This window comes from Oryzias latipes, chromosome 5 (genome assembly GCF_002234675.1).
Source record: "Oryzias latipes chromosome 5, ASM223467v1".
Lineage (NCBI taxonomy): Eukaryota > Metazoa > Chordata > Actinopteri > Beloniformes > Adrianichthyidae > Oryzias > Oryzias latipes.
This window is the reverse complement of record NC_019863.2, coordinates 25,444,062-25,471,722: the sequence shown is the minus strand read 5'-3', so window position 1 is coordinate 25,471,722 and position 27,661 is coordinate 25,444,062. Positions and strand designations below refer to the sequence as shown.

Sequence of the window (27,661 nt, the reverse complement as noted above, 5' to 3'; positions counted from 1 at the left end):
CCAAAATAATGTCATTTTATAGACCACATATAAAGTCTGCTGCTTTTTGCAGAACTGTTTTCCAATTGCGGTGTCTTCTGGTTAGCAAAACAAACGGACCCTAATTGAACCCAGGTGACTCGGCCAGCTGCTGAGAAGTGCGCCAGTCCTGCATCTATAAAGCGCGCAGGTGCTGAGTGATTGCGCGTCTTTGGAAAAGGGTGTTCGTATCCTCGCTCGCCTTCAGGAGTCCGGTTTTTGTCTTTTGCTGCAAATATGAGTGCCACAGGAGGGACGCCTTACATTGGCAGTAAGATAAGTTTGATATCAAAGGCGCAGATTCGTTATGAAGGCATCCTGTCCTCTGTGGACACGGAAAGGTCCACGGTGGCTTTAGCTAAAGGTAGGTTTAGTCTTTGCACAAGTAGAGAAAATGGCTTCTTTTTTTTCAATATTAATATTGAGGTGTTTAAAATATTTATTTTTTTGAGCGTTTTCTTCCACCAGTAAAGTCTTATGGCACAGAGGATCGACACACAGACCGTCCAGTGCCACCCAAAGATGAAATCTATGAATACATAATATTCAGAGGAAGTGACATCAAGGACATAACTGTGTCTGAACCTCCTAAACCGCACATGGGACTTCCTCGAGATCCAGCTATTGTTCAGGTATGGTAACAGAATACTTCATAATTGGCACATATTTTAACTTTTGAAACTTGATCAATTTTTGATATGAAGATTTTTTTGAAACAGTTTTTATTAGTAACAATCTGCATATATTTTGGGTAATTAATCTGCATTTGCCATGTTTTATAAAATGGTTATTTTTTTTACATAGTTAAGTAATTTATCTTTGCCATGTGCTTTACTGATACCAAATGATTCTTAATTCTGTCTGATAAGAGCTAGGAACCGGATAATCATGTAATAAAATGGTTACAGTAGAACAGGGGTGGGATTATAAATTCGCTTCCTTCCACTCCCTTTCAAGCAATATTCAATTTTGTCTAATTATCCTAAGTTTGATATGTCATTGTATGAATGGATAACTGATTATTGTAATGTTTTTTGTGTATTATTTGATTGCTTGAAATTATTTCAAATAATTTGATTTCCTGAAGATTTTTTTATTTTTATTTTTTTAAGTCATCACTTGGCCCTTCTGCTGGATATCATCCCCGCTGGAGTCCGTACAGGGACATGGTGCCTACCTTCAATCAGCTTGCTGCAAGTTCTCTGCTCAACCAACAGTACAATGCAGCACTAGGCCTGAGTATTACTTTTTATTTTAATTTCTTTCCTGAATGCATTTGCTTTGTAGTGTTGTGCAGCATGCACATGTTCACTGTTCTCTGGATTTAGTACCAGGAATTCAGGGCCAAGGTAGAAGAGTTCCGATGGTGGAGCAGGCTGTTCAGACCGTGCCTTTGGCCATGGCTGCACAGGGAAAAGGAAAGGTCTCAACACCGCCGCGGAGCAGGCAGCCTCCTCGCCAAATCCAGAGTTCTGCTCAGAGTGGTGTTCGTGCCGAAAAGGAAAACGTCCCCACTGGTAAGTGAACTTGTTTCCCTGTGGGCGGCCGTGGTGCAGCGGTAGGGCGGTCGACCCATGATCGTAAGAGTGCAGATTCGATTCCCGCCTTGAACGCCCATGTGTCGAAGTGTCATTGGGCAAGACACTGAACCCCACCTTGCCTCTGGTGGGAGGTTGGCGCCAGTGTTTGGCAGCGGACACATCAGTGTGTGAATGGGACTGAATGTAAAGCGCTTTAGGCCTTCGAAAGAGGGTAAAAAGCGCTATAAGTATACGCCATTTACCATACGCCATTTCAGATGAGCTTAAGGATTATTGTAAATGTAATTTTGTATTTAGGTCGGGCTCCATCACAGGCAGCTGCAAAAATACAAGGGCAGGGCACCGAAAACCAACGGAGACGACAAGGTTTTGAATTGAGATAATTTTATTTTTGATAAAATGTTGCTTACATGACTGAATGTAACACGTATATTTAAATGACATTTCTGCAGGAAGTCGCAGGTCCAGGACCAGAAGCAGAGGACAGCTTCTTGCTAAAAATTCTAAAGCAACAACTTTGGAGTTTGACTCAGACTTTGACTTTGAAACTGCAAATGCTCAGTTCAAAGATGATCTGACAAAGGAAGTCATAGGTATGTTCTGGCTGGATGATGCCGGTGTAAGGCATTGTGCTGGAGATAACTGGTATATATTGCATGTATGCAGTTGAAAAGGTGGAGTCCGGCGAGGTCCAGGACAATCAGGATGTGCAAGAGGAGACTCTGACAGAAAAGTACTACGACAAAGCCAAATGCTTTTTTGATAACATCCCATCAGATGTTAAGCCCAGGTGAATGTGACCTTCTGTTACACATGTTGACCTCACACCACACATGCTCCTGTAACGTACTTGACCTTGTGATATGGCTTTAGGAGAACAACCTGGGCAGAGGAAAAGAAGTTGAACATCGAGACGTTTGGTGTGCCGGGCCGATTCCTGCGAGGCAGAGGTTTCAGAGGGCGTGGCCGCAAAGTGCCGAGCGTCACTGAGCAGCGAGCTCTTCCAAAGATTGGAAGTGGGAGAGTGTAATTTTTTTTTTTTGTCAGTCTCCCTTGAATATTTGTTTTGGGGTTTTTTTTTTAAGCATTTAAGAAACTTGAATCTTTCCATCCTTTGCATGAAAAAGAGGGAGTTTATTTTTAAAAAGTAGCTATGCACTAAAAGCAAAACAATCGGTAGTTGTAAGCATGTGAGGTAGACTTTCATGCAATTCAGCAAACATAACTTTTTTTTTTTCCCTCTGTAATTTGTGGAACTGTTCACTGCCACACTTCAGATGGTCATAAAGGACCATTGTGTGTTTTTTTTTTCTTTGCTATCTAAATGGAGAAATGTAGCAGTTGCTATTAAAATACTTGTCAATGGAGATTCATTGTCTTACTGGCTTGCAAATATATGATAGCTGTTTAAACCTGGGGTCAAAGTCATTGAGCGTTTTCAAAAACGAGGTTGGGTCTTCATCAGGAATGCTGATCGTTTCTAGTTCGGACGGGATGTCTGCGTCTCCCTCTTCTGTGTAGGTGTGGGGTTCATAATCCAAATCATCTGACGTTTGAAGAGAGAGAAGCCTCTGCAGACGGAGCAGAAACAGTCAGTGTGGTTACTCCTAATGCTGCAGGCACATGCATGATCTGAGTGGGGAAAATACTAACCCTTTGGAGCAGGGTGAGGAGAGCTGCATCTGTTACAGAGCTGGTGTTTTTGTGACGGAAGCTAAAGGTTCCTGTATCCTGTGTAAAGTGTACATTGAATGAGAAAATCCTGCTGCTTGTCTCTTAAAACAATTTTTTTTTTTTTTTTTTTTTTTTTTTGTGCCCGGTCTTGGTCAAAATTTACATGCTCTACCTGGTAGTCGTGGCGAGGAACTCTTAAAGATCTTCGGGTCTGAAGATGGAAAGAAGCCACAATATTAGAGATGTATAAATCACTGACTGTAAATGAGAACTGGATTGTGTGACATTACACAGAAAATGGCTTACTTCTGGATCAAAGTCAATTCAGTTCAACTTATCAAACATTTTGGAGCTAGACGTTAGTAAGCAATCGGTCGATCAAAGTCAACATCTCTATGGTAACCACTTGCCAATCAGGAGTGAGCTTGTTAAAAGCCCACACCCCTGCCACTTGAAGGTGAGCTCGGAAGAATCTGTCAAACATTTTGATTGACGCGAGACTACACATTTCTACTGATCGGTCAGGTTTTAGCTTGAATTCCTTTTACAACAGGATTAGATATAACTTCAGAAGGTAGCAGTGGACGAATAATTATTCTGACAAATGTAATCACTGAATTACAGCTGCTTTCTCTATAGAAGCAGGATTTTGGCTTCTTCAGACCTGGCAGTACTTCCTGTTTGAAATGTGAGGGGGAAGGGATCACTCAGTCCAGATCTCATACAGTCAATAGTAAAGAGAATAGATTTATCTTTAATGTATTACTTGATCAAAATTGTTCCTGTATGGGTGTGAGGCAATTCTCCAGCTTTTACTGCGGTAGTGTCCTGATGCAAGGCTTTGCTTTGTACCCTGTCAAAGATGAGCAGTAGGTAAAGGGATTTTTTTTTCTTTGTCTGAAATGTTGAAACTTCAGTTTTGATGTTATAATTCACACAACTTGCTTTAATCCCCTCTCTACATACCTTTGCTAATATGTCCTGTCCCCCATATCGCTGACTCTGCTCAGCAGCTGGTTTGCAGTGCTGGATAATGTTTTCAGGCACCTTTATGAAAAAAAGAAGCAATTTACCTTATCTGAAACCTGCACTCTCATTAAAACAAACATTTCTTACTTGTACAACTTTGCAGTCTGTTCCTGGTCTCTCAATGTTTGATGCCAAAAGGGTTTCACCACAGGGATAATCTAAGCGAAAAGGGAATTCTTCTTTGCAGGAGAAAGTGAATGCCGCGAGCAGCAAAACTGTTGAGCAACAAAATACAAGTTTAGAAGTGGTTTGAATGTCTGCTCGATACTGAACGCATTGCAGCAGCTCCATTTCTTACTCAGAAACAAAAGCAGTGCAGCCAATGCGATGCCCACTGCACCGAATGCAGCTTTGGTTGAGTTTCTGCTGCGACAGTTGGGCGTCACTAAGCAGTCGCACACAGTCACGCTGAGGTTATAAATGGCAGAAACTTCCTGAAGGTCTGAAATCTTTAAATCAACAATGTGTGTGCCAGCATACACTCCAGGTTCCTTCACCAAACCAGCTGTCAAGCCTGTAATAACAAATCTGCTGTTGTGTTTGTTTTGAGATTGTTGTGCTTTTGCTTTCAAAGCTCTAAATTTTACCATATGTGGGATTTAGTTTCCATTTTCCATGGAAATTCCCTAAAAGTTCAAACTTGAAAGGGCCTCCGAAGGGATATCCATCCCGGTCAAAGGCTGTGATGTTGGTAATTGTAGGGATGTCAGACAGGCAAATGTCCACATGGTTCAGTTCCAGTTGAGGAGGATTGTCGTTCTGGTCGCCTAAATGGATGAGCAACGTGGTTGAGCCTGTCAGAGGTGGCGTATCTGCAAAGAGTTTATAAAAACTCGTCAAAAAATGTTTCACAGTGTATGACATTTTATCTGCAAGACTTTTAAAGTAGATCTTTACCATCATCAACCGCGAGAAGGACAATGGTGTAAAGTCCATCAATGACATGAGGAGATTCTCTGTCTGGAACTTTAATAGTGGTGATGTCCCCAGTGTGAGGATCAACTGCCAGCCAGCCTGCTGGATCATGTCCCATTCTGTAACTGTAGAATTAAAATGAAAGCTTAAAGGACCATGGAGATACATTTTAGTTGGAAATAGTGTTGCCCCTTACACAAAGTCTCTTTTTTGAATGAAGTCTGGATCTACTGCAACCACTCTTTCCACCCAAGTTCCAGCTGGTGTGTTCTCGTCCAGCATGGCCCTTTTGACTCCCACTTCGAAGTGCGGGGAGTCATTGGTGTCCTCCACCTCAATGATTGCTTTTATTGGAGCAAGACCGGCATGGCCACGAGTTTCAGCGATGTCAACCTTCCACAGACCCAAGGGTGTCTTCTCCTCTACTTTACAGTGGAAATATGGATCCTGGTTTTCCACAAAGAAGTGCAGCTCTCTCTGCGGTCCTTCTTCAAAATCTAAAGGCTGCAGTTAGAAGTTTATTTGAAGTTTTCAGCTTTAGTGTAAAGGAAGTGACTGCATTGTAAAGTATGTGTCAGGCACCTTCACTAATGTCAGAATTCCATCATTGCTTTCTGGGTCCGTCTCTATTTGGAAGTTACCCCCCTTATCGCCGTCTATGGTGTATCTGGCTCTCCAAGCGCTGCTGTTCACACTGTCTTCATCCGCTACATGCAGTCGTAGAAGAGATGTCCCAGACTCGTTTTCCTTCACCTTAGCTGGTCCCTGTTTTACAAAAAAACGAGATGTGCACTGAAAAACTCATTTTTTCAAGGCATCACCTTTGCAGTGAAGTAACTCTCTATGATGTTTCTCAAGGAAATGTCTTGGAATTTTTTACTTTTCCAAGATCTACAGAATGCTTTAACACATAAGTTAAAGGTTTGCCTCTTCATTTGAAGACATTGTTTCATGCCAACCATAGAGGTGGAAAAAAAGTGATTCAATGATTCCAGACTGATATCCCAGCTGGTGTTGTTGTCTAAGACAGACTACACGGCTTTATAATGATGCCAGCAAAATAAGTTTGACTTGAAAGGTAAATTCATTTTATTGAATGTAATTTGTGATTCATTATTATTTCAAATCTTTTATTTTTCAGTGCCAAGTTTTAGTTCAGTGCCACAATAAGCTGGCTTCATTATAAGGCCATACGATTACAAGTTTTAGTTAATTGAAAGTCTGGAAAAAAAGAAGCTATTTTTAAACCAGAGTAAGTAGATGCATTTCTATTCAGGTGACTCATTCCAGTGCAAGAGGCACACATTTCCTATAGATCACGTCCCAAGAAGCTAAATTTGCCTCAAATTCGGAAGTCAGGCGGTTGTTCCTCACTGATGGACAATCTTCCGAATCAAAAATAGGAAGTAATGCAACCACTCAACATTAAATAGCAAATACAAAAATAATACAAGCCCACAGCCTAAATACAAAGAAAAGAAAAAAAAGAGAGAAGTTTGAAGTTAGTTTTGTGTGCAGACACGAATTAATGTAGAAGTGTAGACTTAAATTCAAGTGCTGAAAGGTCTCCCTGGACACCAAGGTTTTCTTACTTTTGTCCCCTTAGTTAAGGATTGTTTCAGGCAATTTCACCATTTAGCAAACAGGTTTAATGTGATGCTGTTGAAAACCTTTAAGTCTGGACTCAGAAGTGCAGTGTGAAAGCACTTTGTACAGTTTAAACTGAGTTCACCAAAGTGTTTTTGTTTACAGGTCACCATTAAAAAGGAGTCATCCTTTTTTTTTTTTTTTTTTTTTTTTTTTTTTTATTTATTTTTTTAACTTGTCCTGTCCAACAGCTAGGCAAACAGATGAGAGCTGAGGGCCTCTTGTGTTGGACATATTTTATTTTAACAAAAGGGGTTATTCATCTTCAGACAAACCAAAGGTATGTCTGAATTAACCCCTTTTGTAATTGAGGCCAAACTTTATTAATTTCAATCATGTTTGAAAATCTTTGGTGTTGGACCGCACGGAAAAGGAAAGAGGGGAAGAAGAGAGAGGGACGTTAGAGAGAGAGAGAGGGGGGGGGGTAGGAGGGTGATAATAGGAGGGGAAGGGGGGTAAGACCATGAAGCAGCATAGAGCAGACAGGTTTACTGGTTGTTTATCATTACGGTACGGTTCAAATGTAGTACAAAAAGGGCGGGGCCTGTTCACACACACTCAAATATTATCAACACACCTGCTAGCTGCAAAAATGTCCACATGTCAACATGTACACAAAACAGATAGTGTTCACGAACGCATACCTATGCCTTTAAACCAACTAGTGTGAAATCTTTCATTCATTCAATCATGCAAACTATTAGTGCAAAGGTGAGCTAACACCTGTGCTCAAGTGAGTGTTTATGTTCTTCTAAAATGGATGGTGGAATGTGAAAAGAAGGAGGAGGAGCGCCCAGCCACCCCCACACCCAGACCCCCGCCGCAGAAGCAGCGGCAGCCGGAATTCCCCCAACGACATACGGGAACAGGCAGGGAACAACCGCCCCCCGGGCGACCAAGACCGCCACCCAGGCCAGGGCCAGCAGGACCGCCACGAGACCCCCAGAGCCAGAGAGCAGGGAGGCGCGGAGGGAAAGAGAGCGCCGCCCCAGCCCAGCCAGGAAAGCAGCCCCCCCGCCGCGCCGGAAGAGCCCAACGCAGGGCCCCACCGGAGAGGGACGCCCACAGCCCCAGACGAGCACCCCACCACCACCCAGGAGTTCCGGGCATCCCCCCGCCCCGACCCCAGGTACGAGCCAGGACCCCCCAAGGGAGACCCGCTCCGCACTCCAGGCAGCCACCCACCCGGCCCACGGTTGGTCCAGGTAGGAGCAAGGCAGGGGCCCGCCGCCCCTGCCCAGGAGGGGGGAACCCCGGGGAAAAAAGGGCGGCCCACAAGGGGTGTTATAAATATGGCCTGACCAGGCTCGGCCATGTTGGAAGTTTGGCGGGGCCCAGCGCCCAGGGGCAAGGACCAGGACCCACCCCCCAGGGACACGAACACCCCCGGCTCAGGTGTAATATGAACCCCCCCACCGTGCGGAGAGAGCACCGCCGGGCCCAGGGAGCCGGCACCCAAGGGACACGGCCGCCATCGCCAAGGGGCCCGCACCCCCCACCAGGGAAGGGGTAGGGGACAGATGGACCCAGGTCATGATGGTCAGATGGACCCAGGTCAAGACAAATGTATCGTTGCTGGATTTTTTTTGTTTGTTTGTTTTTTCTTGTAATTTAATATTTCACCCTTCTAGTTTAGAGTAAGCAACAGAAATCCAAGTGCACTGAGTTGGAAGTGGAAAAACACTATGGATAACAGACTTACTGTTTGACCTGTGATGATGGGAAGGTGGTTATTACCATCCAGGACATGAATAACAACTGTTGTTGAACTGGACAGACTGACAACATCGCCATGATCCTTGGCTTCCACCAAGATTGTAAACTTCTTGGAAACCTTGAAAGAAACAGAAGAAATAAACAGAATAACTAAGATGCATTTAAATATAATTATAAGTCCTTTTAAAAGTGATTCAAATAATGTGTTTTTTGTGAGATTAATGCTTTAATCATAGTTGCACAAGGCTAAAAAATAAGTACAACGACACTATATGTAAAGGAAAACCATTTTAAAATCTCTTGTTTACATCTGCTGTAAAGTTCTTTTTTTTCTTGAAGACTCACATCACGATTCAAGCATCCTTTAAATGAGATCGCTCCAAGCTCAGAAATGAAGAACTCTGTGTCTGAAGTCTTTGGAGTCACTGATATGATTTCGTAGTGGAAAGTGGAGTTTGGAGATCCTCTCTGGTCTCTGTCAGAAGCTCGGACAGTCAGGAGATGGGAACCTTTTGGAAAAGCAAATTAACCTTAAAAAAAGGACTGAGCTTTCTGCAAGACGTTGAATGTAGGAGACCTGCTGGTTTTTCTTACCCTGCGTGGTCACCTCATTCACTTGGATTTCATATAGAGCTCTGCTGAAGCGTGGCGGGTTGTCATTGATGTCATGGATTGCAATCTCAATTCCTAACTTTGTGTCGAGTGATAAGTCTGATCTTGTGGCCTCAAATCTCAGCTGCAAACCCATTTTTACAAATTTATTCACAAGAAAAAAGTTATCATCCTTGAAGCGTATTTCAAAAAGTTTAAGATCCACAAACCATCTATAAGAGTATGGTCACTCAAAAAGCTCAGCCTAACCTTAAGTCGTGTCCTCTCCTCATAGTCCACAGCTTTGTTGGCATATATGGTCCCGGTTTTCCTGTCGATGGAGAGCACTCCCTCCGGCTCCTCGTCCACTCCTTCACCATGCAGCGTAAAGTAAACTGGATATTTGCGCTCAACATTTACCTGGAAGACATCTCCAACTGTGTCACAGTTGGCTTTTAAGAGCCTGAGATTTTCTGTTCTTATTTACCACCCTTGCAAATTCTTCTGGCCCCCTCCTGCCCCGCCCCATATAAAATGTTCCAGCTCAGCCACTGGTGCCAACAGTCTGAAACCAACTGGTCTGGTTCTGTTTTTTTCAGAGCCACCAGCAATCCTTTTAGAGGATAGTCTGTCCTGTTGTTGCTCATGGTAAATAAATAAAAAACAAAGAAAAATTAGCAACTTTTTATTTTTTTAAAGTGACTATTCATGTCTAACAAACAGTTCACAGATTTTGCCAAAAGTCACTTTTCAACTACTCAGCTTTAAACAGGCATGTTAGCCTGGTATTGTAAAGTAAGCACTTACGTTTGAGTAATGGTAGCAAGTAATCTGTAACGTCTATTGTGTCAATCATGGTAAGTACCTTGCGCGACACTTAAAGCTCTAGTTTAGCAATGAAAAGTGTTTTTGAGGGTCTTTTTTTTTTTGCAGGTGGGATGTTTGCCTCACCGTGCCCAGCTCATAAGGGAAGGGTCCCTGGTATTCCTCTTCAATCTCAAAAGTGGCGATGATCCAGGTTCTCCTGTGACGGCTCAGCACCTCTGAGCACACTGGACTTGACAAGTAATAGATCTGAAAAACAACAGACAGCCAAACCTGTTGTTCCCACCGTAAAAACTGCTCTTGACAGAGCAGGAATTTTCTTTAAGGCCATGGAGTGACAGGTTGTAATTTATCTAGAGATGGGGAGTGGACTTTTTGTGCAGCTGGCGATCCAGTTCCCACCAAATCTATTCAGTGACATGTTCTTCAGTGAACATGATCTCTCAGTGTAGAAAGAGATCAGCTTTATCACAAAAGCACTGTAACAAAACCCTTTAGCACAGGGTGGGACATTTTGTCCAAGTTTTCATGATGAGGATGAGGATGAGGTTTAAATTTATTCAACACCCTAATGAAACACAAATTATTAAATATTAAACACACTAATCTTGAATGAAACATATTGTTTGTTTTGAGGCAAATTCGGATTAAAAAAAATACTTACCAGGATGAAAAAGCAGAGCATGATGCTTGTTCAGTACCTGCAGCTCAAAATGCGTGAGGACTGGCATGTCTCCCAAACATAACCTGCCCCCTGCTCACCACACCCACATGCATAAAAGTAATAACTTCTGTTACAGCCTAAACGCATAGACGTGTCTCTGAAAGCAACTCTTCTGCCCTGCAGCAGGTCACAGGGAGCAAAAAAGATCCGACAGGCAAACAGGATGTGCAAAACTGCTGACACAAACCCTGTCTGATCTGCAAAACAAATTTGACAGAAACAATGGTTCTAAACTAAACTTTTCTTGAAAATGTTATTTTGTTAGTTGTCTGAACTTCTGAGGACCTCATCCAAATCACGGGGATGTGTTGGTTTGACGATCAGAGTGACGAGAACCACAAACGGTTTTTTATTGCTTCCTTTATTGTTAAAATCAGAAACAAACTGTCAAAGTTATACATAAAAAATATTTGAATTTGCATTTGCCAGACATGTTACTTTAAAAAAAACACACATTGTAAATCATTTGTTACTCAAAATGACCTCTTTTACACATATTGCTTTACTATTCTGACTCGTGTTAATACAGTAGAGTTCCTCTGCTTCAGCCTGCAGGGTCAAAGGCAGAGGACTCATCATGCCTAGACAGAAATGAAAAATTAGCATATTTACAGCTCCAAGAAATAGACCTCCATAACACACAGAACTCCAGCATTTCAGCAGAGGGGTGGGAAGAAGGAGGGATATAAGTCTCTTTAAGGAGTTTAAGTTTCCTGCCAGTTCCCCTGTCTTCAGTTTAAGTTGAGGACAGCTGCAGGTGGTGTCTAGAAAGATGGAGACGTATGCTGGGTTTTCTGCTCTTTCCTGTTTGTAGATGAAGCTCTCTGAATCTCCGTCATTTCCCTCTTGTTGCTGTGCAACTCCTCATCATCAGATCCGGCCAGCGGTGTGTCTGCCCCATTCACGTTGAGATTCTGACTGTCAGAGGAGGAATCTGAGGAGGTGGACACTATGCGAGGCTTCCTGTCCAGACCCTCCAGGACATTCAGAAAGCGTCCTTTACCAAGAGCCTCCTCATTGATGCTGCTGCTACCTTGCATTGCTACAAGACAAAAAAAACATAATTAGAGAAAAGTAATTACACCACGATGCATCCCGGTAAATAGTCTGGTTATACCAGGAAGTGGGGAGGTTAGGACTCCATCATCTCCCACCGAGCTGAAGAAAACGTCCAAGCCCTCCTGATCTGATATGTCAATCGGCTCCATCTGGTCCAGCATGTCCACATTCACCTCCATGGACGAGATGCTGCCGATGGGAGCTGCTATGGGAGGAAAAGTGAGCATTATGTGGATTTGAGTGAAAGTGGTTGCAGCTAACAATCCAACTCACTTCTCTTGTAGTCCCTGATGGAAAGATGCGCAGAGGACAGGAAGACATCCACATCGTGCTGGAAAACCTCCTCAAAGAAGCGCTGTCTCTCCCTCAGTTTCAGCTGCTGTGCTGCGTCCACATCTGGAAGCATCTGCCCTCGCTCCGTTTCAGCTGGAAGAACAAAAGATTAGATCCCTCCATCCATTTTAGAAGAACATAAACACTCACCTGAGCACAGGTGTTAGCTCACCTTTGCACTTACAGTTTGCATGACTGAATGACTGAAATATTTCACACTAGTTGGTTTTAAGGCATAAGTATGCGTGTGAACACTATCTGTTTTGTATATATGTCGACAGGTGGACATTTTTTGCAGCTAGCAGGTGTGTTTATAACATTTGAGTGTGTGTGTGGACAGGCTCCGCCCTTATTGTACTACATTTGAACGTTACCATAATGATTAACAACCAGTAAACTTGTTGCTTTATGCTGCTTCATGGTCTTATCCCCCTTCCCCTCCTATTATCACCCCCTACCCCCCCTCTCTCTATCGTCCCTCTCTCTTCTTCCCCTCTTTCCTTTTCCGTCCGGTCCAACACCAAAGATTTTCAGACATGATTGAAATTAATAAAGTTTGGCCTCAATTACAAAAGGGGTTTATCCAGACATACCTTTGGTTTGTCTGAAGATTAATAACCCCTCTTGTTAAAGTAAAATCTGTCCAACACAAGAGGCCCTCAGCTCTCATCTGTCTGCCCAGCTGTTGGACAGGACAAGTTTAAAAAAAAAAAAAAAAAAAAAAAAAAAAAAAAAGATTAGATCCCTGCAGCTTAACTTAAGTCAATTAGTCACTCTGTGAATTTAGAAGCTCACTTTAAAGCCTGACAAGACAATTTGACCTTGTTGGACTGAATTACATTATAAAAGTATTTGTAAGGACCTGGATTTTAACATTTGATCTTTCTTTCTGTGTAGTGCCTTGAGACTACCTCAGTGTTAAATTAATCATTCATAAATTAAAAACATTGGATAAAAACGCCACATGCCAGAGGGGGGAGGCATTGAGCTTTATGTTAGAGGCGAAAGGAAATAGTTTTCTGCAATTCTGCATAAAAAAATGGCATGAAATGTTACAAAAGATAAAACCCTGGCAAGGCCGGATAAAACCCAAGCTGTGGCGTTTCTGTGACCACTAACACACTTTCCCATCAGCTCTGTCTGTGCTGATCTTAAGACTTTTGTGCAGCTGCAAACTGCTTTGTTAATCCTGTTTGAAGCGCAGTGTGATCTCATTTACTCCTCATCAGCATCATTTTAACAAAGCTTATAGCAATTCCAATGGAGCAAGTAGAGGCATGATTCTCCACAGAGGCTTTGCTCAAAAACAAGGCTGAAGACGGAAAGAATGCAGCAAAAAAAAAATGGAACTACAGGAAGCAAAAGACTTATTTTGAAACAACTGCAAAAGGAAAAGTAGTAAAAATGATTGATTTAGATCAGATAAATCAGGAAGCCAAAGATTATAAATATAACTTTAGGATAAATGTAGTGAAGCTCACAAAAACAAATTATTCAAATAATGTTGATTGATTTCAAACAGATCCAGGCTATTTTGTGTTGTTTGGTCTTGGGAGCGGTGTCTGGGAGTCTTCAAACTGTAAAAGGGGCTTGAGCTAAGTGGATCAGGATCTCAAACAATGTCTAAACTGGGAGTAAAGGGAACCTTATCTGCTCAGTGTGGATGGCAGCAGTCACAGCATTTCTATAAACACACCAGAGAGAAGTGAAACACAGAGGGATAGGATGTTTGAGGACAGACAGCAAAGTTTAAACTAGTCCTGTCACTGCAGTTGGCTTCAGCGCTGCTACGAGACATTCACCATGAACGGCTCCTGATGTCCTTGTGATGGCCTACAAAAACAAAAGTGAAGCAAATGGGTCATCTCTGTTTCTGTCAGGGCTGCAGGAACAGCAGCAGGTTGGCTTGTCTGCAGTGCTGCATCAGTGCAGCGCCCCCTGTGTGTTCCAAACACATGCCGATCTCAGCGGCACGAATGCCTGCATCAGGTCAGGGGTCAGACAGCTCTGGAGGGAGGAGACTGACAAGGGCAGTCTAAACCCCTGGTGTTCCTCTCACAGCAGCGATTTTATAATGTAACCTGCCAGAATGCAGCTGCTTCTTTCTGCTTTTTCACCTCAATAAACTTTAAGAGCATCTGAGAATTAGTTAAATATCCAAAACAGAGAAGACCCTGATGGGACTTCAGCTGGATTAAAGAGCTTGATTTTCTGGATATTATTTGTTCATTATTGCTAATTTAATCCTTCTTCATTGGAGACTTTGTTAAAACACTCCAATATGTCATTCTTTATTTTATTTTCCAATCAAGTAACGACTAATTATATTCATTTTTATATAACTATATTTAGACATCCATTTCTTTTGTTCGTCTTCTTTAGTCTTTTTTTTAAATAAACCAGTTTTCAATCCTGAGAAAGGAAAAATCAATTGTATTTATCTGAATGTGTCGTTTTATTTTCAGCCTGCACCCCATCCTTCCTCTCTGACTGCTGCTCTGTGCACAGCCGAGAGGAATCAAGGAACTGCACTGATGAAGCAAAATGTCAGTCACAGTCAGGATCTGCCCGAATGATGACAATCATGTCTGCTTATAGAGAAAAGGCTCTCGTTTAAACCCACTAACAAAGCAGCATAGTTGTTCTTTTTTAAGTGAAGATCAGTAAAATAATTGGATTGTTTTGGATAAAAATGATGCTTCTTAGACTGATGATCCAAACAAGCATCTTATGCTAGAGCCTGTTTCCCACCCTGTTAAGCACAGATTGATTTTGGCATTGATTGTTACTACTTAAAGTCTGGGTCCTGAGGGGAGCTGCAGGCTTTGGCTGCAGATGTATAACCTTTCATTGATTTTACCTCACTATCCAGGTCTTTTTACATCGGATCACTCGGATCTTGACAACAAGCTCTGGCAGGAGAAGCGCTCACATGGGGAATCTTCTGCAGAGAAAGAATCTTGGCTACAGTGTCGGCTGCTGATGAGATTACATGGTCAGAGTGGAACAGCCCTCCTGCACAACAGCAGGGGGGGGGGTCGTTGGTTTCATGACACAAAGCATCTGAAAGGAGGGAGGGTAAAAAAAAAGAACTTGCAGACATGACTTTGACCTGGTTTGACCATCAGAAGTCTGGTGGTCTTGTTTTTAAACATGTTTTTGACATTTTTTTCAGCTGTCTCTCTGGGGTCTAACGGGAAAAGATTGCAGATCCCAGCTGGACATGCAGAGCTACAGGAATAGACAGAGTTTTTCACAGATGGAGGAGGCCGTATGAGGGTGAATGTGCTCTGCATCCTGGCACAAAGACAAGGCTAGACCCTCCTCTGCTCAGGCAGCAGCCAGAGAGTAGTCTCTTTCAGAGCCACACAAAAGCAGAGATGTGAAGGAAATAGATTAGCCTTAATTATGATGCAATTTCCAAGAAATCCTGTTGGAATGCACCCAATCATGGTCTTTTCAGTGCTAAATAGAACTCTTCTCTTCAGACTGACACACTAGAGGGAATCCCTGCCACAAGAACTGTCCTTAACATTTTCATGAAAACTGTCACAATGAGGCAAACCTCCTCAGAGCAGAGCAAAAAAAGGAAATACAATCTGTGCCATTTCACTAAATCTCATCAAGGGCCTGCACGTTTTCTAGAGCAAGTACATAAATGAAAAATAACCAGGTCACTGGTGTCTGTTCAGGGTCACGTTCCTTTTTACCTCATCACATTTTCAAATGAGAACATGGGAAACGCAAACAACTGCACAAACAGAGGCGGCAGCAGATTTAGACTCAAACTGAAAGATGGGAGGCTTAGTGTCGGCCGCAGGCTGCTATTAGCACATCACTGTGCTAAAAGAAAAGCTTACAGGGAGGCGGGCGGCCCAGTGACTCATGGGGAAGGTCAGTGGGACAGTTTCTCAGGAAGATCCAGTGTGGTGGTCAGAGTGGGCCCAAAGCATCCAGTAACTAAAGAAAAAAGTGATCGGCCAGACTCCCGGTTCCATCACTCCTCAGGAATTTTCTCTTTAGTGGTTTCCCAACATCAAAAAATGAAGTCACACCTGCTTAAAGCAGCTCTCATGGAGCTGCAGGCAGTCAGATGTTATTTAACTCCAGCTTAAAATAAAAAATAAAAATAACAGACTATATTAAAACACCTAGTTAAATCTCATTTTCTATTTGGTTTGAACAGATTTTAAGTGACAGAGTGAAGTGAGGCTGTCAAACAATTAAGCAGAGATGCTGCTTCCATTTTGATCTTTTTCTCCTCTAAGTTTATTTGTTTTACTCATTTCTTCTGATAACTTGAGAAATTTAAGGCCGTGTTCTAAATTCGCAATCGATCTTGATGAATTTTTTTGTCGGCCAACTCTGTTTTAAGATCTTCAGGGCGAGGTGGTGTCAAGCACACCGCTGACGTCAGTGTCACCCCCCCCTCGTGCTCCACAGAGACAATAGCACAGTTTATAGGTCAGCCCTCCATGCCACTGGCTTCCATTGCCACACTAGCAGGCTCTCGTGTGTTCTGATTAACACAATAGGATTTACCAGATGACAAAGTCCTGACCTGAGTTTCTTTGTCTGCTCTGACAAATCCTCTCCCAGGCAGAGAGCAACAGCAGACTTACCGTAAAATAACCTGAACAAGCACACCGGTCAGTGGAGCTTCAACAAATCAAATATTAACCAACTGTAATTGAAAACAGGTTGTCAGATCACCTGTTGAATGACCTGGTAATTAGGTCACTTTTTCAAAAAGGATAGCTTTTTTTTCCACATCCAAAGAGTCTTTTTTTCATCTCTGCAGAGAATGAGAGGAATGTTCTGTTGAACTAAACATTCTGTCAGATGTTAAGACTGTTAAGACTAGAAGGAGGATTTGATGAACAGTCTGAACAGTCTGTGCTGTCCTCTTAAGTGTGCTGCAGAGCACAAATTTAAATGAGAACACTGTTATTGCCTGACCCTAGAATGAGAGCAAAATATTGTTTTTCTTCTTCACTGCTCTCAAAACATCCACATTACATTTCCCCAAACTTGTACAAAGACACACATGCCAAGTTTTCAGGAAAATTAAATTATTGATCCCACAGTTCCAAAGTAAGTATCTCCATGGCAACCATGCAAAGTTTTCATCAATAAAACTAACTTTAGCTCTATCCTCTATGCACATTTATTTTGAGACATTTGGTAGATGTGTCATGGTACAATCAGCTTCTGTCTAAATAGCAGCTGAGTAAAACTTCTGCAAACTTGCATATTAAATATTTAAATCCTTTCTTATAACGGATTCAACAGTAGAACCTGCAAGAGACATGACAATTAAGCTCCACACGTTATACCTTTGCCAAGTGAAATAACTCTGAATCAGACATTTGTGCATGAAATGTTATTTAACTCCTGGAGTGCACGACTATTTATTGGCTTTAAAAAGTTGGATTTTCATCATTATGGTGTCACCTGTTGAATCATTTTAAAGCTCCAAACATGAACCACTGTTTTGCACATCCAACCACCGAGACACACATGAGAAAACTCTGCTGGTCTGCGTCTGCGGGGGCTGCACGGCTCAAAGTGCTGAACTGATGCAAGGCTGTGGCGTCTGATCACACAGATGTCAGCTGTGGGCTCTCACAAGCCTCCAGGCGGTGTTCACAACTAAGTAATCCGAGCTCTTCCTGCATGTGAGTTCCCCTCACATTGGCAAACTCCAATCCTGTTTAATCCTCACTGTGTGATTAATTAGCGTCTTTGCCTTGTTGAGTCTGAGGCTTTGTTTGGCAAAGAGATCAGCTATTTATGGGTTTCAATATTTCATATTAGAACAATTGTAATCAAATTTTTTGCAACAGCTAAATCCATCAGATTATCAAAGTCAAGAAAGGAGTTTAAAGCAGCCAACTTGGGCGTCATCATCTAGTTCTTCTCTGAGCCAATTTTCTCACAACCCCTAAATCTTGCATCTACCCTGCTCTGCAGATAATTTTGTGCATCAGATTGTGGATGTCTTAAGTGTGTTCTGATCTGCACCCCCTGTTATTTTGTCCAAAAAATTATACTATAGATATGATTACATTTTTCTGTCCACCTGAGTAGCAAGTGTGAAGTTTTATTGTAGACTTTGTAAAAATCCACATTTTTATGCTTAATTCATTTGGAACTAATCACAAAAATCCACTTTAGTGTCATTCGCTAATAATAACCTGGATTTTGATGTTTTCAGGTGAGTATAGTAGAACATAATCTTGTTTTTATGAAGTTTAGGCAGCGGTTTTATCATAGACACACTCTGATCATCTTTCAGTCTATCGTAAAAAACATTCCCAGTGATCTTTAAATTGTGATTGTGCCGTTTCTAAGACAAAAGCTTGTCGTTTTCTAGTGCACAATATCTGCAGAGCGGCAGTAGTTCATTATAAATTCTCCTCTGACTTGTGGCCAGGAACATTGGTGCAGAGCAACCCCCCCCCCTTTCCCATCACCCATAACTGAGTGTTCTGGGCAAATGTTCTCACTTTATTTTACCCCCCCCCCCCCCCCCCAACTCATTTTTACAGCTTTAACATTAATTTTCTTAATAGATGTCCTCCATCATCAGAAAAATGCTACAAGACCATGTTAAAAAACACCAAACCCACAACTTTCTACAGAGTGGGTCCTCAGTCTCTTTCTTGATTGAAGAGATTTGCGATGATTTTTAACATAATGAAAGCCTGATTGAAAAAGTGATGGAAAAACATGACCCTTGTGGAATCCTGAAAGACTTAAGATAAGTCTATTCTGGCTCATACTTGAGTCAAGATTATCACCATGGCACATTTTCTTTTCTTATCTTGCTCAGACTTTAAGCTTCCCCTCGAATCGAAAGCACATCAGAAAAACATTAAACATGCTGGAGGAGTTCTTGAAAGAACAATCCTTTGAAGGTGCACCCTGTAATTTTTCCTCTGAGCAGAGTATTATTTTCTGGGTCAAGTCCAGCCGGACCCAAAAACATCAGAAGTAGAAATAAGTGCTGTGAGAAGCTCTCAGCAGCTGCTCGGTGACTCCCTTCACAGCTCGGAGGCGTTCTCCCACACATTCCCACAATAACCAAAACCTAACAGAGCTGAATTCAATGGCAACAGATGGGAGGTGCCTTCTCTGGAGTCTCATTCTCATTGAACTCACTGGGGTTAATTCGGGTTCCGGATATTTTCTGGGTTGGTGTGTGTCTAGAACCCGGCTGAGACAGCTCTGCCGGTGCAATCCCATTAGAAATGAGGGATCCTTTTATCTGTGGCTCCACTCCAAGCCCATCTCTGAATGTGTGTCTTGAAATGCATCTGTGCCTCTGTGTGAAGGCTCTGTGTCAGTGATCATGACTCAGGAGGACGAGCCCACATTCTTCCCGGATATTTTGACTTTTGGTGACTGCAAAGAAGACAGCAGCAACTATTGAACACACTGGCTGAGCTGCCACATGAGCTTTCACATTACAGATGACTCACAGCTCATGCTTCATACTGATGGAGCTAGAAAAGTTATGCAGAAGCATGACTGAGCAGAAATGCGCTTTTTGTCCAAAGTTTTTACTCCTTTGCTTGATCTTCATGCCATTTTTCCTCTCTACGAGTAAAGACTCTTGACTTAATGAAACCTATGGTCAAAAAGACACTTGAACTAAAAGATAGACAACAAGCAGTCACTTACAGGGCAGGCGCTTGCTGTGGAGGCTGGCTGAAGAGGAGCTCATGTTGTTGGTAAGTTGCTGTGAGGAGACACAGTCAGTGAAGAGGAGACCCGGAAGAGAGTTTAGCAGAAAGTCTGATGAGCATCTCCACCTCCTCTGCTCACTCCAGCAATGGATCCTGACTGCCACCCTGGTCGCACTTCCTTCTTTCTTCCACTTCAGTCTGAACCACTTGTATGAGAGGGAGAGCAAGTTTGTGGCTCAGTGGAGAGACGAGCTGACCAATGAGAGGGAGGGATGAGGGAGGAGCTGGAGGAGACCAAGGCAGGGAGCAAGAGGAGGAAAGGAGGGATTTTCTGTGGAATGGAAAATACCAGAGGAGGAAAGGCACGAGCTTTTGTTATTTTTGTCCCATCACATCCCTTTTTTCCTCACATTTTTTTCCACATCTCACCTCTGTATGTTTTTTAAGCCTTCCTCCTTCTGTTATAGTTTCAGGAACATGTGATTTTAGTGCAGACAATAATATAACATCACACTCACCACATATAATGCCTAAATTGGGTTTCTTCAAAAAAATTCCATAATTTTTATCTTTCAAATCTTGTGTATGTGAGTTCTGATAAGATAAAGTATCTTGTGCGTATGACCTCAGAGGACATGTCAGATTATACCGATATCTACAGGCAGTGTTGATTGGTGTATGACCAAGACCACACTCTTTTATGGGAGTTTGGCTCATGTACAGAAGTTAAAGTTACTTTATTAAAGGCATTCTGTACTCCTCTTCTCTGTTAACAGCTCATTTTGGGGCAAACTATTAAAGTGTCAGTGAGATCCTGTGGATCTGTGGCATACAATAATCTGTTAAGAGTGTTTTTTTAAAGAGCTATGGTGGACGAGTGCTAATGAATGGGCTAGTGGAGGCGGCAGTGGCTATCAGGTGGTAGAGCAGGTTGACCAATGACTGAAGGGTCAGCGATTCAATCCCCGTCCCCGCCAGCCAGCTGTCGTCGTGTCCTTGGGCAAGACACTTCACCCTCCCTGCCTCCAGTGCGGCTCCACTGGTGTGTGAATGTGTATGAATGTCCTGGTGATGGTCAGAGGGGCCGTAGGCGCAAACTGGCAGCCACGCCTCTGTCAGTCTTAACCCCTACCAAGTATGAATTAGGAGTGAATAAATAATGGACACATTGTAAGCACTTTGAGCACCAAGAAAAACCGCAGATAAATGTAATCCATTATTATTATTAGTGAATGGTTATTTCTTCTAGAATTAACACTCAACAAGCTTCACTATGCACCTACATATTAAAGCTTTGTTGTTGTTCACCTTTATTTTATCCAGGCTGGGGACCAGCGCAGGGGACCAAGACTCGGGCCCTCTTGTGGCCACATAGTAAGGCAGTAGCAAAGTTTACCTAAAGGTTAAATACATAAGTCCATAAGTAACACTGTGTTTTGTGCCAGCCTGATATGTGGAAACACTGGAAGAGGTGCCTTTGTAATCTGTCCTTTTAGATAATTTATATTGTGTGCTTCTTGTAATTTTATTTTGCTGTTTAAATTTTATTTTTTGTAATTTTCTTTGTAAACTTCTATTTCTGCCTTTTTTAATGTAGGCTTTATCTTGTGTACTCCTGGCACTGCATTTTTTTTATTTTATAGCAGTTTTGTGTTATATATGACTAGAATAAATTCTATCTATCTATCTATCTATCTATCTATCTATCTATCTATCTATCTATCTATCTATCTATCTATCTATCTATCTATCTATCTATCTATCTATCTATCTATCTATCTATCTATCTATCTATGGCTCTATTTTTTGCCATATTTTTACATTTAGAAACACTTGTCAGAATACAAATAGATGTAAATAGTCATACCTTTTTTTATTGACAAATATTGCACACATAGAACATCATACAATACATGACACTTCATATCTACTGTATCAATTGAATGAAACAACAGATTATTGAACTTACCAGGAGGTTGAAAGACAAAACAACATTTAAAAAATGTATTTTAACAATTAACCACCAAGCCTCAACTTTATTAAAGTTTATTTTGTTAGTGCAGGATTAAATACATCATCTCTTTCTGAAAATATTTTAGCATGTTTACACTTGTGTCTGTAATATTTAGCCATAATTATGAGTAAATTAATTATATTAATTTTCTCATTTTACATTTCCCATGAATAAAATATAAAATAATAAGTAATTTATAATCTTCACACAGGTGTGTTGCTGCAGCCGTACTTTTACCTTTCAGCTGCATCAGATCCTAAGCACCATCTAGTGGACAATAGATGTAATGCAGATTCAGTATTCATAACATATTTATCAATATATCCGGGGGCGTCAGACGGCAAAACTGCATGATCTTTTTTTTTTCTCAAAATGCTGAGGGGTCACTAAAAAGAATACAAATTTCAGTTTAAAAAAATCCCCAGATACAACCACAAACATGAACAACAAGGGTTGAGAAGTGTGTTTACAAACAATAATGAAAAATGAAGGAATTTGCTCTTAATTGCAGATTTTTGCAAAATATATACATACCAGCTGCATTAGCATGGAAAATTTCCCTGCCAAAGAACCTCATGCGGGGTCTTTACCAAACGGTGAAGTGAAACAGCAAATTCGAGCTGTAATGTAGCAGTTAGGAAGTGGTGGGAGTGACTGGCGATTTCTATCAATAAAAACAAACTCTTTGTAAATGTCAGTGGTTTTTGTGGTTTAGCCTAAATATGCTAACTGCGCAGTGCAACCTTTTAACAATCCGTAAACCTTAACCAGCATGTGTGCACGTCAAGTGGGTGTGTGTGTTACAGGAGGATAAAGCCCAGAGAAAATAAGACAGACACAGACAGAGAGAGTGGGCAGAGGAAGCATGAAGTGAGTCAAAGTGAGAAATCCTCTTCGCCACACAACAAATCATGCGTAGGCTTTCTCATGACTGGGGGTTCACCTGCTGAGGCCTTGCAAAATCCATCACAGGAACCAAAGCTGCTGGGGCAGCCGTGGAGCACAACTGCTCTTCCTCTTACAACACAAGACACCAGAGAAAAAGGCTGGCTTTTTCTGCAGCTGGTTGGATGCTCTCATCAAAAGCAGTTGTACAGTTTGGCTTCACACTCATTGAGCATGAAACCTCTTAATTCACATCTTGCCATTGATGTGAGAAAAGCAGGAGGTGAGAAGCAGCAGGAGGAATCCAGGTCGAGGCTGCCATCGGGTTGCGTATATGATGTTTTTTGCAAAGCCTTTGATTGTGCTGGATGGTGCGTGTGTGAGTCCCACTAGTCTAAAACAACAGCTTCCCGCCCTCACTACACTGGGCGCAACGCCAGAGCCATCCGGCAGTCATACGCCTACCATCAGCTGAGGAGTTGCACAGCAGTCCCATCTCTAATTATACACAGAAGCAGGGAGAGCTGCAGAGTGAAGGAGAGCCTAAGTGGAACATGGACTGAAGAAGAGGACAACAAATGGAGAAGAGGCTGAGAGCGCCACTCAGCAGCAGTTCAGATGTGAGGAGCAGAAAGAGAAAGCCAGAAAAGGCAAATCTGTCCGACAAAGGTTAACAGGGCTGACTGACTGACTGACTGACTGACTGACTGACTGACTGACTGACTGACTGACTGACTGAGCAGAGTGGGAGTGTTTAATGTAAAAGCGAGTAGGAGGTAAGAGAGAGAAGGAGAGCAGAACACAAGAGAGGAGAGAAGGAGGAGTGCGAGTCTGGTGAGCTTGTCTGGGTGCTTGTGCACTTTCTGCTTTCTCGTCTGCAGCTTGCGAAGGACGCCACGAACCAGACAGGTGTGTGTGAGGTGTCTGTCCTCCTTCTGCAAGCATTCGTGGACTTACTGCATGAGGATGGATGTGCATTGAGATCCAGAAAACTGAAACAAGTGAGTAAAACCTGTTGATTTTCAGATTAAATTACAGCTTGTGCCTTAAATTTTGGTTTTTACTTTAAAAAGGGGCATTTAAGATGTTTGTTTTGAATGCATATCAAGCTAAATATTTGTGGGAAGCAGAATTTACATTTGGCTGCATCACGCCATAGTTTATTGAATCATTTGCCAACACTGTCACCACTGATAATCAAATCGTCCTGTCCGCCGGGCCGATCCTCATGATGGCACAAAACACTCAACGCTGCTTTGTTCACACCCTTAGATAAGCGTCCTGTAGTGAACACGAACACCTCTTATGGAGATGGATGCTCAACAAGCCTTACATCATAGGCCCGTTTTGAGTCTTCATCTGTCCATACCTGTGCAGGTCGCTGTGAGTGTGTATCCTCCACCGCAGCTCCATTTGGATACATTTACATCCCAGCTGACAAATACTTATCGGAGCTTGTCTGCTGGTGAAAATGCAAGGTGCTGCAGAGGAATGTCTGTGTGAGGATGTTGTGCAATCCCACATACGTGCCTGATGGAGCTCCTATCACATGCATCTCCTGGGCGAGTAAAAGAGATCCATTCAGTGGGGATGAACAGCAGCCTTCAACCAGAGTTTTTGTAGGCATTCAAGATCAGTTAAGTCTTTTTAAAACAATAATAATAATAATTATTATTATTATTATAATTGATACAGATTATTTTGACATTTACTCAATCAAAATTCTTGTCTTAGTTGCTTTTTTTCTTCAAAATGGGAAAATCCTGAAGCACAAACTTTGCAAAAATACTTTATTAACCTTGAAATAAAAGTTAAGCTCTGACCTCAAACTTTACACCCACCACTAGCCTCCTTGCCTTGTTCTCACGCATTCATTCCTTCACCAACCACCCGGCACAGTACTTTGTTACCATGGTAACTTTTTTTATTTTTACAAAAGGAGTTGGTAGATGTCTATCATAAAAACTGTCAGTGTAGCAATTGCTGGCTGGAAAGCTGTAATTTGAAGCTGATGGTGAAGTTATTGTTAACATGTCAAGGCGTTGATCCGACCACGTGGCACTAACAAAGGGAAAGGGAAAAGTCCTGTCAAAATCAGAGATGTGGAATAATGTCTTACAAAGAGAACATTATTTCCTCGATCTTGTAAAAAAATGCATCTATATATACATATATCTTTTTGTTGCCTTTTAGATCATGGTGACCTTGCATGTGCGACAGTTGCCAAGAGACTAATGGCGTCTCCACCACATGATGTCAACACCATCTGCGCTTCAGCAGGAGGTCAAGCAGTGCTGGTGTGAGTGACAGCCGCCTTGAGGCAATGAGCTTTGCAAAGAACCCGACTCTGGTCCTGGACAAAGACAGCCTCCCGTTAAAAAAGAGAGACCAAAGGCTGGGTTCAAAGCTCCACCAGCAGCAGCAGCAGCAGTGCGAGGCTGCAAATTTCAAAGTGCCATACCCTCACAGAAGCCACGGAGAGGTAAAGATGAAACCCACTGGCCCATTCCGGCCTGTACCAAGACGGGTCCCGGCGCTGCACCAGCCCTGGATGCAGATGAATGCACCTGCCAGTCACAAACATCTCATCCCTTCAGCCTTCAGGGAGCATCACGGTTTAGCTGAGTGGAGAGACTTCAGCGCTTTGCCCCCTGGATGGGATTTTCCCCGGCAGAACCAGCACCAAGGACACCTGTCTTTCCAGCCGAGCCATCCACTCCACTCCTGCAGATTCAGCTCTGTCTCTCTGGTCAGTGATGGCTTCCACAGAGCAGGTGGAAGCTGGGAGAAGCTCAGGTCTTCAGGAAATTTGAGTTTTAATCTGGAGAAGCACAGCTATGACAAACACAAAGGTCCGTATGTGAGAAAAGGAGACAGAAAATTTGATTTTTTGCCCAAAGCAGAAAAAAGAAGTCCTCCTCTGCTGAGCAGGAGCGTACCTCCTCATGAGGATTTAACCTTGCAGCAGGACTCAGTGCACAAATCTGCAAAAGCTCTTTCTCATCCCCAACTCTCTTTGAGGAGCCTCTCCCTTCACAAAGTAAACAGGTCATACACCGCCATGACAGAATCACCGCCTGCTGATGTCCCTCCTCCGAAGCAGTCCTCGCCCTGCGCCTCCTCCACGAGACGTTTCCCCTGGCTGCTCCCTCACTTCATGGCAGGATCCCTGATCGAGCTCAGGGACGGTCGGCTCAGGAGGGTGGAGCACCTGCAAACGGAGGACTTCCTGCTCGGCTCTCTGGCCTGTCCAGATCTGCGGCTGAGCTGCTGCACTGTGCAAAGCATCTCCCCTCCTGCCTCCTCCGCCTCCTCAGTTTCCCGCCTCCTCATCCTGCTTCACGAGCAGCAGTCCCAGGTGAGGAAAAAGCACTCTGTGGTATTGTTTTCACAGCAGCCCTCACACAAATAGCAGTTATTATTCCTTTAACACCAAGTTATCGGCCAAATGTTGTGTTGACTTCATCTAGAAACAACCACTTGACACTTTTAGCAGCTAAGTGTTTAGATTTCTCACCTTTACTTCTTTAGAATACTTACTCTTTACAATGGTTTGGCTGAAGGCAAAGAGAATATTAAACTACTCTCCTCCTTCTCTACATTTTTACACAACCTTATATTGTAATGTCTGTCACTCTACCCTGCGTTTCTGTTCTCCAGGAGTTGGTGGATGTGTATGTGGAGTACCCGTTCTTCGTCCGTGGACAGGGCTGGTCATCCTGCAGCCCTCAGAGGACTGCTCGTCTCTGTGGCCTACAGTGCCGCCAGCTCAGCGTGGGGGATGTGTGCCTGGCTCTCACGCCCGTCTCACCTGCTCTGTCAGCCTCTGTGGAGCCAAAAGCTTCACCCACGAGCAGAAAATGTATACCTCTGGGGGCACAAACTACCCAGCTCTCAAAGGAGCCGATGATGAGACCAGAGGCGAGACGCAGGAGACACTATTCAGCCCCCTAAGTGGAGTAAAGCCGGTGTCATGCACAAAGTGAGGAGAGTGATGGTCGGGGGCCTCATGGGTCTCGGCCAGCGTGTGTTGTCCTTCTACCTCCTGGAACACGTTTCTGTGCTTGACCTGTTGTTTTTCTTTCAACAAAAGTGTCAGTGGGTGACATTTAAGTGAACTCTGCAGGTGAACTTACGTTTCCGATGTCATTTTTTTAGCAAAAGCATAGCGGGGTTCACTCCTATGATCAAACACAGATCAGAGCACAGGCCATGAGAAACAAAGCAGTGAGAAAACGCACACCCAACCCATAAAAAAACCACCACGCAGTGCAGTTTTTATTGGCATTTGTGCAAAAACCTGTTTAAAACAGAGCTCATCATTTCTTGGAGTTCTAAATCTATCCATCGACATTCCTTTAAAAGCACTTGAAAGCACCGCCTCAGGTTTCGCCACTGCTTTTTAACTTTATCTCTTTTCTGCCTTAAGGGCAAAAGTTCCACGTAGATGTTAGAAGTTGTTGAAGGAATTGATTGTATGGTAAGCTGTATTTGTGTGCTTCTACCTCTATTTATGTGTGATTATTTCATATTGTGAGCTGTGATTTAATGTGGCAATCACAAAGCTTCTAAGTGAATGCCTGGATTTTTCCTCATTATTATATGCAAATAATATGTTTTGTTTTGTTTGTTTTTTTACTAAGAAAATGCATGTTTCGATGTAAGACAGAGTAGAGATCCTCCCAATAACAGATCACAAGCATTGATCGCTCTTAATGTGCCGTCGATTATGATGTCGCCAAGAACACCGCACTGAAAGAGGACAGCAAGGATGCAATGAAAAAGGAATTCTAAATGACTGAAACAAGTGCAGCACATACATTATTTGATGTACATGATCCTTAAAGGAGCAGCAAACTTTCCTTCTCCTTGGTCTTGGTTTCAGTCGTGTTAATTTTCCTCCAGTTTTAGTTGCTCCTCTTTTTTTATCTCTTGGCTGGACAGTTCTATAGAGAAACCATGAAAGCAGTGGTCTTGGAATTTAATTCCAATTTGTTTT

General features: G+C 42.6%; 4 protein-coding genes across 7 annotated transcripts; 2 read left to right on the top strand and 2 right to left on the bottom strand.

Moving 5' to 3' along the window:
- The first annotated feature begins 163 nt into the window (after nt 1-163).
- LOC101155509 (protein LSM14 homolog B-B) lies at nt 164-2,928 on the top strand. Its single transcript, XM_023955146.1, has 8 exons — nt 164-382; nt 487-650; nt 1,131-1,257; nt 1,347-1,535; nt 1,857-1,925; nt 2,012-2,152; nt 2,226-2,349; nt 2,433-2,928. Exons 1-8 carry the CDS (start codon nt 256-258, stop codon nt 2,587-2,589), a joined length of 1,098 nt encoding a protein of 365 aa, XP_023810914.1. The 5' UTR covers nt 164-255; the 3' UTR covers nt 2,590-2,928.
- LOC101155270 (cadherin-like protein 26) lies at nt 2,632-10,744 on the bottom strand. Its single transcript, XM_020703446.2, has 17 exons — nt 10,621-10,744; nt 10,083-10,205; nt 9,402-9,551; nt 9,135-9,276; nt 8,886-9,049; nt 8,527-8,658; nt 5,760-5,942; nt 5,374-5,681; nt 5,160-5,302; nt 4,850-5,074; nt 4,561-4,776; nt 4,350-4,477; nt 4,200-4,280; nt 4,000-4,086; nt 3,406-3,444; nt 3,213-3,290; nt 2,632-3,130 (listed from the first exon to the last, which is right to left on the bottom strand). Exons 1-17 carry the CDS (start codon nt 10,639-10,641, stop codon nt 2,930-2,932), a joined length of 2,421 nt encoding a protein of 806 aa, XP_020559105.1. The 5' UTR covers nt 10,642-10,744; the 3' UTR covers nt 2,632-2,929.
- Nucleotides 10,745-11,023: 279 nt separating this feature from the next.
- On the bottom strand, nt 11,024-19,987 carry LOC110015162 (dysbindin). 3 transcript variants are annotated; one of them, XM_020703444.2, is made up of 5 exons: nt 19,759-19,987; nt 14,933-15,016; nt 12,013-12,165; nt 11,798-11,944; nt 11,024-11,722 (listed from the first exon to the last, which is right to left on the bottom strand). In XM_020703444.2, exons 3-5 carry the CDS (start codon nt 12,143-12,145, stop codon nt 11,445-11,447), a joined length of 558 nt encoding a protein of 185 aa, XP_020559103.1. In that variant the 5' UTR covers nt 12,146-12,165; nt 14,933-15,016; nt 19,759-19,987; the 3' UTR covers nt 11,024-11,444. The 3 variants fall into 3 exon arrangements, with proteins under 3 accessions (XP_020559103.1, XP_020559101.1, XP_020559102.1); XM_020703442.2 differs by lacking the exon at nt 14,933-15,016; XM_020703443.2 differs by lacking the exon at nt 14,933-15,016 and having other exon boundaries at nt 11,798-11,941; nt 19,759-19,986.
- A 2,082-nt stretch (nt 19,988-22,069) lies between these two features.
- On the top strand, nt 22,070-27,524 carry LOC105354130. Of its 2 annotated transcripts, XM_023955144.1 has the most exons (4): nt 22,070-23,438; nt 23,544-23,663; nt 24,856-26,020; nt 26,323-27,524. In XM_023955144.1, exons 3-4 carry the CDS (start codon nt 24,986-24,988, stop codon nt 26,614-26,616), a joined length of 1,329 nt encoding a protein of 442 aa, XP_023810912.1. In that variant the 5' UTR covers nt 22,070-23,438; nt 23,544-23,663; nt 24,856-24,985; the 3' UTR covers nt 26,617-27,524. The 2 variants fall into 2 exon arrangements, with proteins under 2 accessions (XP_023810912.1, XP_011473659.1); XM_011475357.3 differs by having other exon boundaries at nt 22,070-23,663.
- Nucleotides 27,525-27,661: the final 137 nt, after the last annotated feature.

Excerpts from the sequence above, each read along its gene's own strand:
- LOC110015162 (XM_020703442.2), bottom strand. The coding sequence starts at position 19,801 with ATGAGCTCCTCTTCAGCCAGCCTCCACAGCAAGCGCCTGCCCT. Across the intron at positions 12,166-19,758 it reads CCACAGCAAGCGCCTGCCCT|CTGAAACGGAGCGAGGGCAG; the intron begins GTAAGTGACTGC and ends TTGTTCTTCCAG. Across the intron at positions 11,945-12,012 it reads CATCAGGGACTACAAGAGAA|CAGCTCCCATCGGCAGCATC; the intron begins GTGAGTTGGATT and ends TTCCTCCCATAG.
- LOC101155509 (XM_023955146.1), top strand. The coding sequence starts at position 256 with ATGAGTGCCACAGGAGGGACGCCTTACATTGGCAGTAAGATAAGTTTG. Across the intron at positions 1,536-1,856 it reads AAAGGAAAACGTCCCCACTG|GTCGGGCTCCATCACAGGCA; the intron begins GTAAGTGAACTT and ends TTTTGTATTTAG. Across the intron at positions 2,350-2,432 it reads CCATCAGATGTTAAGCCCAG|GAGAACAACCTGGGCAGAGG; the intron begins GTGAATGTGACC and ends ATATGGCTTTAG.
- LOC105354130 (XM_023955144.1), top strand. The coding sequence starts at position 24,986 with ATGAGCTTTGCAAAGAACCCGACTCTGGTCCTGGACAAAGACAGCCTC. Across the intron at positions 26,021-26,322 it reads TTCACGAGCAGCAGTCCCAG|GAGTTGGTGGATGTGTATGT; the intron begins GTGAGGAAAAAG and ends TCTGTTCTCCAG.
- LOC101155270 (XM_020703446.2), bottom strand. The coding sequence starts at position 10,641 with ATGCTCTGCTTTTTCATCCTG. Across the intron at positions 10,206-10,620 it reads TGCTCTGCTTTTTCATCCTG|ATCTATTACTTGTCAAGTCC; the intron begins GTAAGTATTTTT and ends GTTGTTTTTCAG. Across the intron at positions 9,552-10,082 it reads TCCCTTATGAGCTGGGCACG|GTAAATGTTGAGCGCAAATA; the intron begins GTGAGGCAAACA and ends GATGTCTTCCAG.